Source organism: Lineus longissimus, chromosome 4 (assembly GCF_910592395.1).
Source record: "Lineus longissimus chromosome 4, tnLinLong1.2, whole genome shotgun sequence".
NCBI lineage: Eukaryota > Metazoa > Nemertea > Pilidiophora > Heteronemertea > Lineidae > Lineus > Lineus longissimus.
Genome location: NC_088311.1, coordinates 2,936,167 through 2,951,499, shown reverse-complemented (window position 1 = coordinate 2,951,499; position 15,333 = coordinate 2,936,167). Strand labels below are relative to the sequence as shown.

General features: G+C 41.6%; 2 protein-coding genes across 3 annotated transcripts; one reads left to right on the top strand and one right to left on the bottom strand.

The window, feature by feature from the left end:
- The first annotated feature begins 5,099 nt into the window (after window positions 1–5,099).
- On the top strand, window positions 5,100–6,373 carry LOC135487249 (uncharacterized). The gene is made up of 3 exons (XM_064770772.1): window positions 5,100–5,182; window positions 5,522–5,710; window positions 6,031–6,373. Exons 2-3 carry the CDS (start codon window positions 5,578–5,580, stop codon window positions 6,252–6,254), a joined length of 357 nt encoding a protein of 118 aa, XP_064626842.1. The 5' UTR covers window positions 5,100–5,182; window positions 5,522–5,577; the 3' UTR covers window positions 6,255–6,373.
- A 1,701-nt stretch (window positions 6,374–8,074) lies between these two features.
- Window positions 8,075–12,873, bottom strand: LOC135486623 (uncharacterized). Of its 2 annotated transcripts, none has more exons than XR_010446731.1 (5): window positions 11,644–11,777; window positions 11,220–11,288; window positions 9,500–9,539; window positions 8,962–9,114; window positions 8,075–8,441 (listed from the first exon to the last, which is right to left on the bottom strand). XR_010446731.1 is itself a non-coding variant. In XM_064769562.1 (5 exons), exons 1-5 carry the CDS (start codon window positions 12,870–12,872, stop codon window positions 8,419–8,421), a joined length of 363 nt encoding a protein of 120 aa, XP_064625632.1. In that variant the 5' UTR covers window position 12,873; the 3' UTR covers window positions 8,075–8,418. The 2 variants fall into 2 exon arrangements, 1 of the variants encoding a protein (XP_064625632.1); XM_064769562.1 differs by lacking the exon at window positions 11,644–11,777 and adding an exon at window positions 12,795–12,873.
- Window positions 12,874–15,333: the final 2,460 nt, after the last annotated feature.

Genomic DNA, 15,333 nt, shown 5'->3' with positions numbered 1-15,333 from the left:
AAGGCCTGTCTTCAGATTGCCGAATATCTCACGTCAAACATGAACGCCCTGATAGTTCAGCGGTTAGAGCGCTGCGCTTTAGATTGGGTGGTCACGGGTTCGAACCCCGGCGAATGTATTTTTTCGTTTTTTTAAAAGGTCTTCTTTCCATTTTTCATCCATGAACGTTTGTCAGGCCCGGATTCGAATTAGATTCAAACCCTGGCGAATCTCATATCGTTTTTTTTTAAAAGCTTTCTTTCTACTTTCATCCATGAACGTTTATCAGGCGCGTATCCAAGGGGGTGCACCAGAGGCACGCCCCCTAATTGATAAAGAATCTTTGAAATTGACCATGAAATTTTGGAACACACCTGTAGTGCAGCAATTGATGAGAAATGCAGTGCACGCTCCCTTTTCTTCCAGTTCCTGGATCCGCTAGCGCCCTTAGACCATCATCATTATTATCATTATCAATATTATTATGAAGAAAACCCCTTCACCCGCGAACTTTTCAAGCTAAAGTACACACTGATTCCAGGTTTTCGAGCACTCCAGGGAATGGTTTGACTATCAGTCGGCGAAGTTTTCTAAATGCAATTGCCCTGTGCATCCGCACTTTCGGCTTCCAAAAGAATCGACTCGAATCTTAATTCAAATCTGCCATTGCCGACATCATTGGCGCCAAAAACTATTTCTTTTGACCCTGTTGACCTCGCTTCTAAAAATTTTGTTTTTAAACCATTCAAACATTTAAATCAACTGCAAACATTTTCAATAAAATCACCGAACTCTATATATACGATATATTAAGAAATATCAGTGCATTCTCCGCAAACAATAGTGGTATATCTACGATTGGTATTAGTGGCTTATAACGTACATATCCCACGATCCAAATCAGGCTGCCCCACCTTTCAGCTGGGGGTGGAACTAAACAGACATTGCGCTACAGTGGGATAATGATGAACTATAGCAACGAAGTATCTTTTAAGTTATGCGTGACGTCAGAGTGACGTCATTTTTGTAAACAAAGGTATCCATCTATTCGCAAAACTAGCCCGTATGAATGTTTTAGATTTGCATTAGGTTTGTAGTAATCATATAGTTTCATGACTCTTCAATTATTCTGATTAATCTTCACGCAAGTTTTTGACAGTTTTAAAGTTGTCAATATTTGCGGCAACCCATTTTACTGGAGAACTATATCAGCTCATCCTCGTTTCTCGTGCTACTTTTTTAGCCACTGCCTCTGCCGCTACTAAAACAGCAGCACAGGCACGTGAAACTTAGAGACCCCCCCCCCCCCCCCTTCGGTTGCCCCCTTGACTGACAAACAAACCCCGACTACACCGACAGCAAATCTAAAAACGATATCATTTTACATTTGGGGGGGGGGATGGAGGTAGTTAGTCGAGGGGGCCTGAGCTGAATTGAAGGGGTAGGGGGCAATTGAGCTATTATATAATTTCTCGCGCCTGTGCGCAGTAGTTTCGAGATCTCGCGGGATACAGAACGTGCGACATTCGATTTATCGGATGTTCATGGTGTTGTAGTATTTCAGTTTTGCTCAATTCCATTGCTATTTACGGTTTGAAGTACCGGTAGGCTATGAAACGTAGACCATGTCACAGTTAGGACCGCATCAAATATCCTGACCATGGAATTTGGTGGTAAGTATAGCCAGATGGTCGCCAAGGTGTTCTTTTTTCGAACTGACTACGGGTACGGCAGCCGTATCCCCAATATGAAATTGATTAATGCCGAATTTTCATCGTTTACTGAACTTGAAATATGAAGATGTAAACTTTTGCAAGATGTATACTCGGAGGTCTCGAACGATCGAGAAGTGCCTGAAACGGACGCCGAAGCGGCACTTTAATCCACAACTGCAGTTTGGCGAGCTGCCGTACGAATAGCCAAACCGTACTATAAAAACCTAAACGGCAGTGACGTAACCGGAGCTGAATGCTTTTGCGCATGCTCAGATCACTGCCGTACGAATAGCCAAAAAATGTTCAGATACGGCTGCCGTACCCGTATCCTCGGCCTTGTTTTTTTGTCACCTAATTGTCCTAAATCGATCTGAGAAAAAAGCATGCATGGCCGTCGCCCAGCCCCGGCCCAGGCCCAGCAGGGCACGTGCCTAGCTAGGCCTACCACCTGTATTGATAAATGAGATGCATCCCCATGCTGCTGCCGTAAATGTATGTAAATGCTTGATGCATGGATATCTTCATCATTATTTGTCATCATTGACATACACATTGATGTAATGGTAGGCCTATAGTCCCCCCCCCCCCCCCCCACCATGCCCACCCCCTAGGCCTAGCCTACCCTGTGTGGCCACGCTTGCCGGGCGGGCAGGCCAGGCCGCCCCCCCCTGGCCCTAACCATAAATTCAAAATTTCACATTCATTGACTTAGACCGGCGTGCCTGCCCTTCTGCCAAAAGAGGTAATTCATGAATTGTGGCCTCAAATATTGTGGCGTTTCAACATTTCCCAGGCCGATTACCCTGTCATCGCATTAATTATTTCCATGTGATGTCTTGTCACAAGTCACCTCATGCACAGTGATTGACCAATTCGAAAATGACATAGAACATGTATCACGTGAACGTTCAGGGGCGTAGCCTGATATCGCAGTGGGGGGAGGGGGGGGGGGGGCTTCGCCTATTTCTTGAGCAACGAAGGCGCTAAGCCCGTGAACATGAGACCGAAATCTGGCAGGTCAGCACTCCCAGTTACGAAGGACTGTATAAGGTCACTCAGGCCTCTCAATTACATGATTCCTACACCGTACAGGATGTCCCCAAATTAGGTCTTTTTTTCTTTTTTTTAAAAAATATGACCCCCCTGAAGCGTTTTTTGACCCCTAACATAACCAAATCTCATCCAAATGGCCCCATTTTAAAGTTTTCCCCCTAAAATTATGATTTTTCAGGTGTATGTGGTGATATCAGTCACTAACTTTGATTTATGACATCGCTGTTCAGGCAAATTGGCGTGATGAAATGTCCCCAAATTAAGCCAAAAAGCAAAAAAACATGTCCCCCAAAATAGGCTAAAAAAATACAGGGTGTAGAGGTCTCCACGTAATTGAAAGGCCTGTCACTCTATCGTACAATGGCCCATTTGGACAGAATCATGGTGTTACAAAACTCAGTAGAAAAGTATTTCGTGTTTGTTAAAATCATAAATCGAGTGTAGCCTGCATGAAGGCTGTATTTTGTCTAGGCTAAGTCATAGTTTTGACTATTATTAGTATTTGTCACTTTATGTGTTTGTTTTTCAGCATCATCCAATGGTAATGATGACAATCCTTCTGGTGAGAATGCAGGGCATTATGCACGAATCAAAGAGTTGGCTGCCTCCTATCGCAGGAGAAAGAGGAAAACCTATCCTAAAAAGAACTTAAAAACCATATGTGAAAGCTCCATCCAGGGACATCAATGGTGCTATAGATGGTCCATCAGTTCCCAGAAGAGAAAGAAAAGGGAAGAAAACCTCAACGACAGGTAGATTGTTTTTGGTTGACAAATGCCTTCACCTCGTCTGAGCCATCAATATTCAATTAGGCTTTATACATGGAAAAATATTGCTGCTAGACTAGTCTTACATTAGTGCAATTAACTGATAATTTCATGTTAATGACAAATGGTTTATGCCTACAAATCCAACCCTATCACTGCTATACCTCGTTAAAATTTCTCACCAATCTTTAAAATCAAACCAGAAAAATTAGTCTTTTCCACCCTTTTTATGTAAGAAATTCCATGGAAGAAATTGCATCTTTTCTGGCGTAATCTGCATTTGGCCTTAATTTCAAAATTGCTTGTTTTTCCAGAGAAACTAAAGGACTTTCCTGAGGAATTGCTACCAAGTAATAATGAAGTAGAAATCGATGCACCTTTCGATTTTCAAGTGTTCCAGCAAGGTTTGTGATTTGTCTTTTAAGGTCTTTTTATTCATCAGCTAGTTGGCTCTATTCCAAGACACAAATCAAGTTGTGTATTTTATAAGGAGTAAGTTTCCGATTTGACCTACCATACTTTTTACGGCTGCAGAGGTCAAACGACGTTAACTGATTCATCTAAATTTTGAATTTTGTGTTGATCAAAAGTCGGGTAATAGTTTGCAAATGATTTATTCTTTTTTAAAGGTTAATTGGGCAACACTGGCTGCTGATTAAGGCAAATAATGGTATTTTCGAATCAACACTTAGGAACTTTTTTTTTCTTTCCCGGTAGTATTTATCAATGCACTTTTAATTTACAGTGAGAGCTGAACCTATGGAGCTTCTGAATGGGATTCGGGCTTCCAATAGTACTGAAGTGCCAGGCACTGAATCTGAATGGAAGAAAAGGCATTTTGTTGCGCATGCTGACCGGAAGCAAAGACAAGAGGAGAGTTGGGAGGAGGTGCGGGAGCCAGTATTGAGGTCAATACTTAGGAAAATGGGAAAACATAGTTCATCATGTGCAGTTTGTGTCTCATGTGCGTCGTCAGCTGTTATCAGGTATGATATATTTATAGGAGATAAATTTGTTTTCAAAGTGTACATGTAACAGGCACTAAAAATAACTGAAGGAACACAGCTCTTTAATCAAAACACAACTTGTTCTCTAGAATGTGATTCAGAGTCTGGAGCTGAAGATAGAAGCTGCAAGAACACCACGGTTTTCCTTGTGCCATGGTCAACCCAGTTTGTTGACCAGGTTTTCCAGCCTTCTGGCCCATCTTCGGGAGTTTTTCAATTTGATTATATACACACTTTCATTCTTTTCAGATTCTTATAAAGTTCATTGGTTTAAATAACATGACATGATTTGAAAGATAGCAATTAACACGACAGTATTAAAGGGGCTTTCTTCATATTAGCAGTTTGTGCAGTTACGATGCATGTCGAGTTCACTGCTATATCGATCAGTTTAAAAGTTTATCATTTTCATTTCAGATGCTTCAAAGAGTCAGGCTTCTCTACGAAAGCGTCTTGAAAAGGAGAGAAAGCAACTTTAGCATTGTGCTACACTGTACAATTCAAAAGCAGACTGTCATGTTTCTGTGGACGAAGTCACGCAAGAGGACTATTTGTTGCCTTGGCATAATCCTGCAGGTTGGCATTCACTTCATATTCATTTACCCACAAACTTCACTTAGTACATGTAACACAAAGTCCAGGACACAAATAACTCCAAGTGGTAATGTCCTGCAGTCATTTTCGATTGTTCAGAGAAATTGATCCAGCTGTTGTTTATCAAGCAATTTGAGGTTTAAAGCCTGGGTCGGCATTTTGCTCTAGGCTTACTGGTACATTGGTCTTCAAGTGATGTAAAGTACATTCTACCTTGTACATTTAACACAATTTGGTTGCAATGTAGCATTGGTTGCAAGTAAAATGTTAAGTTGCGCCTCAATCTTATAGTCACATTTCTGACATATCCAGCATGTATTTTTACCAGCGTTTCGTATGTACATGTAGGAGGGATGGAGCAAGAAACTTTTAGCCTGTAGTCCTAATATTTGTTTCTTCAATTCAGGGAACAAGGGAGAAACATTTGCTTTGAAGAAGAAAATAGTTGATATACATGAACACATGACCAGGTACATCGAGGAATTGCCTGTGCTCATTCAAGAGATGGTATCAACTGTTCTTTTCTTCAAGAAAAAAATCAACACCTTGGAAGACAGAATCAACACCGTGAACAATGAGGCCATCAAAAACCAAGGTAGTGGCCATGCAATTATTTTTACCGAACATTTGTGGAGGTTGATGCATACATGTACATGTACTTGTCTTGCTGTGGCACTACCTCTGAATTAACCTGGGCTGTGGATGCTGATCTGGATCTGATTGCAACTTCGTTCTTTCCCAGCTCAGGTTCAGTTTACTAATACAAATGTACTAACCCCTGCTTTGAATTAATTCAAACCGAATGCCTTTCATTAATCTAACTGGACAGACATAAACTATTGGTTTGCAGATGTATGTGCATTACCTTTGTTGATGACTTCAGAATTTTAATGTCCAGCTCTCCTTCTATTTAAGAAAACCATGGATTGGTGAAGTTGCTGCTGGAATCAAAGGAATTCTACACAGACCTTCTCCTAGAAGCAACAGATGTATTTGAATGTATGGACACTGACATAGAGATCGTGGTGGATTTTGAGGAAGGGGAGGTGCAACCTGGTGGTGAAGAATCAAATTCGGAGGAGGATGCGTCTAGCTCTGAGGAGGAGGATTGTGATGACATTGGCATTGAGTACGTGTAATTAACCCTTTGAAGCCGGATTTATTTCAGAAATCCCGATCTTTTTCGACTTGATTTGGTCTAAGTTTGCCTAAAAGGGTATAGTGTCCCCAAATGTCACTCGAAGCTAACAAAGTATGCCACGAGATGCTAACTTTTTGTAGTGAAAGTTCAAACTTCCAATGCAGTTTATTGGGAAACTACGCCACAAATCAGGTGTTGTGACGACCCTAAAATGACGTCGTTTGGCAAAAAGTGTCAACTGAGGCAAAACTGTTCAGTGAGAGTTTTTTTTGCTCGTCTGGCGCTCAGGAATCTGCCAACTGTTCGACGATACAGCGATGTTCCGGCCCTCGGGACAAACTTAATCATGAGGGGGGTACCTGCTGCTGGTTAATTTTTTTATCTGACCGCAGGGGGCTAGGCTGATGTCCTGCAACTCCCAAAACGACTTAGAATTATTGCCGGACCACTGGGGACCTTGGAAAATGCCTTTTGTGTAATCTGATATATTGTGAATCCACCAATTATGTATAAGCAGATTTGTATTACTGGCTGAATGTGAATTTCAGCAGCAATAAAATGATTCTTGCATCAAAATACATGCACTTGTTTTCATTGTTGCTCACCTTGGGTGAACACAGCTGATACTATCAGGCTGCCTACATGTATAAAGAACCATCAATTTTTGCCGGAAATGAGCAGACAGGTGTCAAAGATGTGTATGGTCAAGTAGCATCTGCCTCATCTTGACTGAGAAAGGTTGTGTATTCAAGTTGCCCTTGTCCTTGTGCCATCCCCTGAAGGCCACGCTTTGAAGTGACTGACCATTGTATTGTCCTGCATGTACACATATACATGTAGCGGGCTCTTGGATTACTGAGAAAAATCAAACTGCTCTGAATGACATCTTCAAAGACCGTACTTCAGTATGCGGTAGGTGTATTCTGGTTGGATGTGACATTGTCTCAAGTAAACCATCATTCTGAATTACATACCATATGCAGCTGCAGTATTTTGGTTAGAAGTGACATTATATCGTACATGTAGGTAAACCCAACTCTTCTGAATGACATTATCAGAGTCATTATTTCCATACGATCAGGCGTATTCAGGTTGAATGTGACATTGTGTCGAATAAAGTAAACCGACCATGCTGGATAATGTCTTCAGAGACGGTATTTCCATACGTTCGGCGTATTCAGGTGGGATGTGACATTTTTTTAAGCATTTTCAATGACATCTTGTGTATTTTCTGGGTGGGTGTGACAAATCCTTAAGTAACCCAAACATTCTGAATGATGTCTTCAAAGGCAGTATTTCCGTATGTGGCAGGTGTATTCTTGTTGGACGTGACGTTGTCTAAGTAAAGTGTTACCTTGCTGTTAGGACACTCCAATATCGTCTGCAATTGAAAGGCGTCCTGGTTGTGGAATTCCACCCAAACCAATTCAGCACCGGTGTCCTTATTAGAGAGGTATCCACCGAGGGAGGCTCCAAGTCCAATGTACATGTAAAGTACGCTGTAATTTGCAATCCTAGCACATGTAGCCAGACTTCTCTATTGATGCCAATTCAAGAGAAACTCAGTATTAAGTGCCGATCTGGATATTGTCTCAAGGTATGAATTCAGGGACCATCTCACAGGTACATGTTTTTTGAAGCAAAAATGACTCAAGTCACTTAGTCTTGGGTGTGACCACACTCAAAAAGACTAAATGACTTACCCGTAGTCTTTTAGGCTTCAAAATACTTTTGAGATGGTCCCTTATAATACATGTAGTCAAGTCGCTGGGAGGTAGCAAAGATAAAGGCAAGACTATATATGTATCTAATAATATGAAAAACGCCACGTTTATTGAATGATACATGTATACAACAGCCACAGATTGTCTGAAAAAACAATAATTCCACAGTACATGTACATGTAACTTACATTTACTTTTAATGAGACCTTTGAAAGATATGATAAGTTTACATTGTACTATATTTGTGCGAATTCAATATTATCCATTATGTAATCTTTCATCAAAAGTGATCATGTGAGTTTATGTCAGAATGAATAATGCGTGGAGGTGAAGAAGGAATACCGAAATACGTGAATTCCACTGAACAAAAAAACACAGGCGGGAGGATTTGCACAAATTCACATCAATTTTTTCAACAATCGAAAGACATGAGGTGCATCACTTCTTGTGCGTTCCGAAACCTAAAATAGAGGAAATTAAAAGAACCACTATTATTCAGATATTAGTATCACACGACATCATATCATTTTCTTCAAGGGTACACTACCAAAATATATGGAATTAAGGCGAAGAAAACAAGCAAATCTCAATTACACTGCATTCATGCTGCAACCTCATACTGGTTTGAGATGCCTTTGAACCAAAGACTTCCACTGCTTTGAAGTGTTCCCAACAATTTTCTCACCAGCGAAGTGTTTTTATTGAATAGAAACCGTTCTGTAATTGCAATACAAAAGCCTTTTGAATGGACAGGTGAGTTTTATGACATCTTTTAATGTATCATCTGAAGGAATTTCAATAAATTGATTGTCAATCCTTCCTTTTGACTCCACAATTCTGATAAACGATAATTATGTGATAAGCTACAGTTGTTCGAATTGGGCACTACCTCTGAGAAACTGCTGCATCAGCCTGACTCACAACCACTACAACATCAACTGCATAGAGCACACAGCCATAATCCTTTCAATCATGATTTACCTAATTTCTCTTTGTAAGAAGAGATGAGAGGAGAAGTTACGTCTTCCGCTTTTACCCATGAGTTGTGGGACGCATCATATCCTTGCCACTTTATGTAATACGTGTTGTTTTTGGGGTCGTAGTTGTCTATTCTCTCAGCTGCGCAATAGTCTCCTGCAAAATAAGTCAATTACATTTCATTCTGATGGCCATGCGACCAAATTGTCCCCCCCCCCCGATTGGATATGAGGATACAGGGGTCAGTTCCTCATTAAACCTTTCAACAACTGAACATTTGGCTAAATGTTTCTTTGTAATCTCATTGCATCATGCACTCCGAGGAGTCCATTATTTCAATGGAAATATCACATAACTGTTTGTTTTTGCTCCGCAAATTAAATTTCTAAATCAGCTTATGGTTGCAAATTTCTATCAAAAATCCTATCCTCCTGATGATGTGATGCAATGATGCCATGAAGACAAGTGCTACATTTTCTATATATCTTATGACCACTGTTATTTCCAACACGGCAACTTGAATCTAATAAAAATTTCTTACCCTTCGCCTTGCTTGCTTTTCCTTTGCTGGCTTTTCTTTTCTGAAAAAAGTGGTACGTGTTTCCATTGATAGTGCTTCTGACATGTACATGTACAATAAGAAAACCGCACGAGTGTCTGATCCGAGTATCCAGATTGCACGAAATGATTTTCAACGGCTTGAAAAGCTCTCGACCTGCGTAGAAAATCATCGAGTGCAATCTGGATACTCGGATCAGACACTCGTGCAGTTTTCTATTTATCATATACGTCTGCCAGATCACTGCACTTAGGGTATATGATAAAAGTGCTTAACGACAGACAAAGTCAAAGCCAACAATGCTGGACAAGATGAAATCGTAAGGATATAAGCTCACCCATGTGAGCCAAGAATAGAAAATGCCCACAACGTTACCATGACAAAAAAGGGAACTATCGACTTTCACACTAGAATTAGAAATTACAATTAGAAAATTAGACAACCAAACCATTGGGTACATGCGTACTGGTTATCAAATTGGATATTGGTGGTGCAATAATAACACACACTCAGGTTTGATAAGAAAGAATTTGAAAATACACTATTATTTCTGGAGGCCAAGGCAAAAATTAGAGAGTACAGTCGTGCTCGAAAGTTTACAAACAATTCAAAGGATGATAACCCTGTCTCTTTCTCTGCAACTACCGAACGCGGGAATAGTATATAGTTTACAGGAAGTCTATCATCACATCTCGTCATCAACTAAAAAACATGCTTCTGTTTCATAAAATTTCATTGTTTTTATGAGCTCTATTTGAAAACAATGCATATTTCAGAGTGTCATAAGTTTACATACACCTACCTTATCTACTAGTTGTTTGGCCTTGAGGTGGGCAAATATGTTATACAATGGCTTTTATCTTGTCTCAACTACCTGTTGACCATCATGATTATGTCATAGCTCAGGTGGCGCCACTGTAGCAGTATAAAAGGGACTGGGTTTCTGCTCAGGTCATTTGCCAGCTTAGAGCCATCATGGGGAAGTCAAAGGAGTACTCTCAAGATCTGATAGAGTCGCCTGTCCACTTGAACCAGTCTGGTACTTCACTAAGAGCCATTTTCAAGCAGCTTGATATGCCACGGGCGTCAGTTCAGACAATAAAGCAGAAGTACAGGGACCCAGGGACAACAGCAACCTTACCAAGGTCAGGAAGAAAGCGCAAGCTGACAGCCAAAGATGAGCCCACATTGGTTAGAAAGGTGCACATTAACCCCGAGACGACCAAGAAACACCTCTGCCAGGAATTAGAAGCTACAGAGACAAATGTGTCACTGTCCACTGTCCAGAAGGTCTTGCATCGTAGTGGACTACGAGGCTGCAGGGCAAGAAAGAAACCTTTACTTCAAAAACGCTACCGGGAAGCAAGGCTGAAGTTTGCGAGAGAACATGTGGGCAAATACAGAGCCTTCTTGAGGAGTGTTCTTTGGTCTGATGAGACTAAAAGCGAAGTCTTCGGCCACAACTACCAGCAGTACGTTTGGCAAAACGGGGGGGGGGGGGGGATCCAAAGAACACCGTTCTGACTGTGAAGCACGGAGGTGGCAGCATTATGCTATGGGGATGTTTTGCTGCGGAACCTTGACAAACATGTTACAGGTTTTCCCATAAAGTCATGATGACAGATTGGACATGACAAGTTAAGTCTGAACAATATCAAGGTCTAAAAAGAATTCGGTGATGGAAACTTGGTCACACACATACCTTAGCTTTGACTGACTTCCTATTGTTCACAGGTTGAGAAGTTGCCTCAGGCCTACTTGCTGGTGCAGCCTGTAAAAGAGAAGGCAAACAAATCTGGGTCAGACGGTCTAGCAAAGAGGTCACATGCCACAATCTGAAGATTATTGTCAGTCACTTTTTAATAGTGGCAGTGTATCTGCTCCTCAATCTTTTGGGTATTATTTGTACCTCTGCATACAACCATTGGCAATGAAATCAGAAAAAAGATTTCAAAGATGGCTGCTATGCAGCCAGAATTTTCGCAAAGATGAAGAAGTTAAAATTTAGAATGGCAATTCCCAATGATGCTAACATTGCACGATAATATATCGCCAGGTCTGCTTTGTATTGATTGTATCCCCATTTTACTATTTCTGTCATGCAGACATGGCGCTTATTTAATTACCCTTTAAAAAGTGGCAGTACTGTACTGTCATCATAATCATTGTGGGTCCACTTTTAATAACCATTCCTGGTCCTCAGTGGTTCAGTTACAATAACAGCGTGCGTGAGGAAGTCACTCATAATTCATTAACTAAATCAATGTACCGGTAGGCTTACATGAAGGCCTGGTGGGCTGCTAAGCTTCTGTAAATGCAGTGCTAGATACCATGGCTATCTACATTTGTACCATACCATCATCTTCTCACGCTGTGGCAGTACAATAGACAGTTTCGAGAAAGACCCTGACCACATGGACCAAACTCCTCGCATGCGTGGAGAGTGTCCAGAACAATACGAGAAGGATTAAAACTTTATTCTCTCCATTGTTTGGTTGCAGAGAGAGGGAAACGGGAAAGAGTCACAGTTGCATCCTTTTTTTTCACAATCCAAATGTCAATTTTGTTTGCACATGTACCAAGTTTGAAGGGAACCTTTTCAGACTTATCAGAGTAAGCCTATGACTGTAATGTATTTGCTGTAGTAAAAGTCCAGATTTCCAAGATTACATAACAACTTGGACAAAACTATAGCCTTGCTATACGATACTCGCATTTTATGATTTTGGCATCGACATTATTCAATTGTGATTGTCGTCACACTGTGGGCTTATAATAAACCGTGAGATGCACTATTACCTACCCATATCGCGATATCACAAGTTTGCATCTCACAGTTTATGTGATTTATAATAGCCCACACTGTCACTGCGTCTGCATGGCCATGGCCATGATGGCCCGTGAGTGTGAGTGTCAGTGAGTGTGCTCACCTAACATAACATAATAATACCAATACTAGTAATAGGCCTACCCATCTCCTATAGTACTGGTGAAACAAGGAAACAAATCAAGATTCCGCTTATTATTAAATGTCAAGGGTCCATAAATAACTTTATACCTCTGTCAGTCTGCACAGCAGCTGCCTGCTGTTCATGCATTTCATTTCAGTTACATTCGATGCATCATGTGCATAGGCCTATGTTATTGACATTGTATGCAGGCTGTACCGAAAGGGGCTGGCTGGTTTGGTTGGCCAAACGCCGCCAATGTCGATTATGTAAAGAAAACTTCACAATAATATTGATACCTGCTAAATCTTCATTAACCATGCTATTACCTGTATCATTATTGTTACTGGTAGAATCCATTTCGTCCCGATGGTAAGCGTTATATTACGACAAATGAATTGGGGCATTTCGCAATCTTGAGACTAGAGGCGCTGATTTCGTCACTTTCGCAATGCATTCGAAGAACCTCCGTTGGCGTCGTGATTACGTTCGGTTGACTCATCACCAAGCGGAATAGGAAAAAGTAGGCCTATCATCCTGAGCTTGGGGGCATTTCCAATCAAACGTGAGGCGGAGAGAGTAAAAAAATCAATGTGCAGCCAAAGGCGTGGTGGTGGTTGGGGTCCGTGGGCGGGCACGTTTATGGGTGGGGATCAGGGGAGGGTAGGCCTACTCTTCCACTATTTTCCTTGTGCTTGCAAGCTGACTCGGGCTGATATCTTCAGAGGACTACAATAACGATTACACTGGACCGGTGTAGAAGTTTAAAATGTCCTAGGATAGAATGTCCGGGAAACAAAGGATTCTATTATGCGCTTCAGTCATGGTCTCGATAGACCAGATAATAGGACCATAAAAATATTATTATTATAGCAGAATACAATAGGGCCGGACACTTTTTCCAGGGGACATTTTCTACTTTTACACCGGCAGTTCGTACTGGTCGGGGCGCACGGTCGGAGCGCATAACGGGGACGTCAAAGGCAGATGTTCGGTAATTCAATCAAAGCATTGCCTGCACTAAAAAGGGTAGGGCCTAAATGCGGGGTCTATGGTAGGGTGGAATCGGAGGGGGGGGGGCGGGCGGGCGGGCGCCCGGGGAGCGGGGACGAGCGGGCAGTGACCATAAATTAAAACAAAAGATCAACAACCTAACCTCCTTCACTATAACGGACTCCTGATTGGCTGTTCATTAATCGTAGAATGCCCACGATATAAAGGCCAGATGTCAATCGTACATATACCACGTTTGTTTGGAGGAGACTACGTTGGAAATATCTATAGTAATATTGTGTTTTACGGTTACCTTGGAACTATTTGCACCCAATTACTCTTCCGCCAGCGTGACCTAGCCACAATCATGGCGCGTACCCTAAGGCCTGTCTTCAGATTGCCGAATATCTCACGTCAAACATGAACGCCCTGATAGCTCAGCGGTTAGAGCGCTGCGCTTTAGATTGGGTGGTCACGGGTTCGAACCCCGGCGAATGTATTTTTTCGTTTTTTCAAAAGGTCTTCTTTCCATTTTTCATCCATGAACGTTTATCAGGCCCGGATTCGAATTAGATTCAAACCCTGGCGAATCTTATATCGTTTTTTTTTTAAAGCTTTCTTTCTACTTTCATCCATGAACGTTTATCAGGCGCGTATCCAAGGGGGTGCACCAGAGGCACGCCCCCTAATTGATAAAGAATCTTTGAAATTGACCATGAAATTTTGGAACACACATGTAGTGCAGCAATTTTGATGAGAAATGCAGTGCACGCTCCCTTTTCTTCCAGTTCCTGGATCCGCTAGCGCCCTTAGACCATCATCATTATCAATATTATCATGAAGAAAACCCCTTCACCCGCGAACTTTTCAAGCTAAAGTACACACTGATTCCAGGTTTTCGAGCACTCCAGGGAATGGTTTGACTATCAGTCGGCGAAGCTTTCTAAATGCAATTGCCCTGTGCATCCGCACTTTTGGCTTCCAAAAGAATCGACTCGAATCTTAATTCAAATCTGCCATTGCCGACATCATTGGCGCCAAAAACTATTTCTTTTGACCCTGTTGACCTCGCTTCTAAAAATTTTGTTTTTAAACCATTCAAACATTTAAATCAACTGCAAACATTTTCAATAAAATCACCGAGCTATATATATACGATATATTAAGAAATATCTATAGTAATATTGTGTTTTACGGTTACCTTGGAACTATTTGCACCCAATTACTCTTCCGCCAGCGTGACCTAGCCACAATCATGGCGCGTACCCTAAGGCCTGTCTTCAGATTGCCGAATATCTCACGTCAAACATGAACGCCCTGATAGCTCAGCGGTTAGAGCGCTGCGCTTTAGATTGGGTGGTCACGGGTTCGAACCCCGGCGAATGTATTTTTTCGTTTTTTTAAAAGGTCTTCTTTCCATTTTTCATCCATGAACGTTTATCAGGCCCGGATTCGAATTAGATTCAAACCCTGGCGAATCTTATATCGTTTTTTTTTAAAGCTTTCTTTCTACTTTCATCCATGAACGTTTATCAGGCGCGTATCCAAGGGGGTGCACCAGAGGCACGCCCCCTAATTGATGAAGAATCTTTGAAATTGACAATGAAATTTTGGAACACACCTGTAGTGCAGCAATTTTGATGAGAAATGCAGTGCACGCTCCCTTTTCTTCCAGTTCCTGGATCCGCTAGCGCCCTTAGACCATCATCATTATCAATATTATCATGAAGAAAACCCCTTCACCCGCGAACTTTTCAAGCTAAAGTACACACTGATTCCAGGTTTTCGAGCACTCCAGGGAATGGTTTGACTATCAGTCGGCGAAGCTTTCTAAATGCAATTGCCCTGTGCATCCGCACTTTCGGCTTCCAAAAG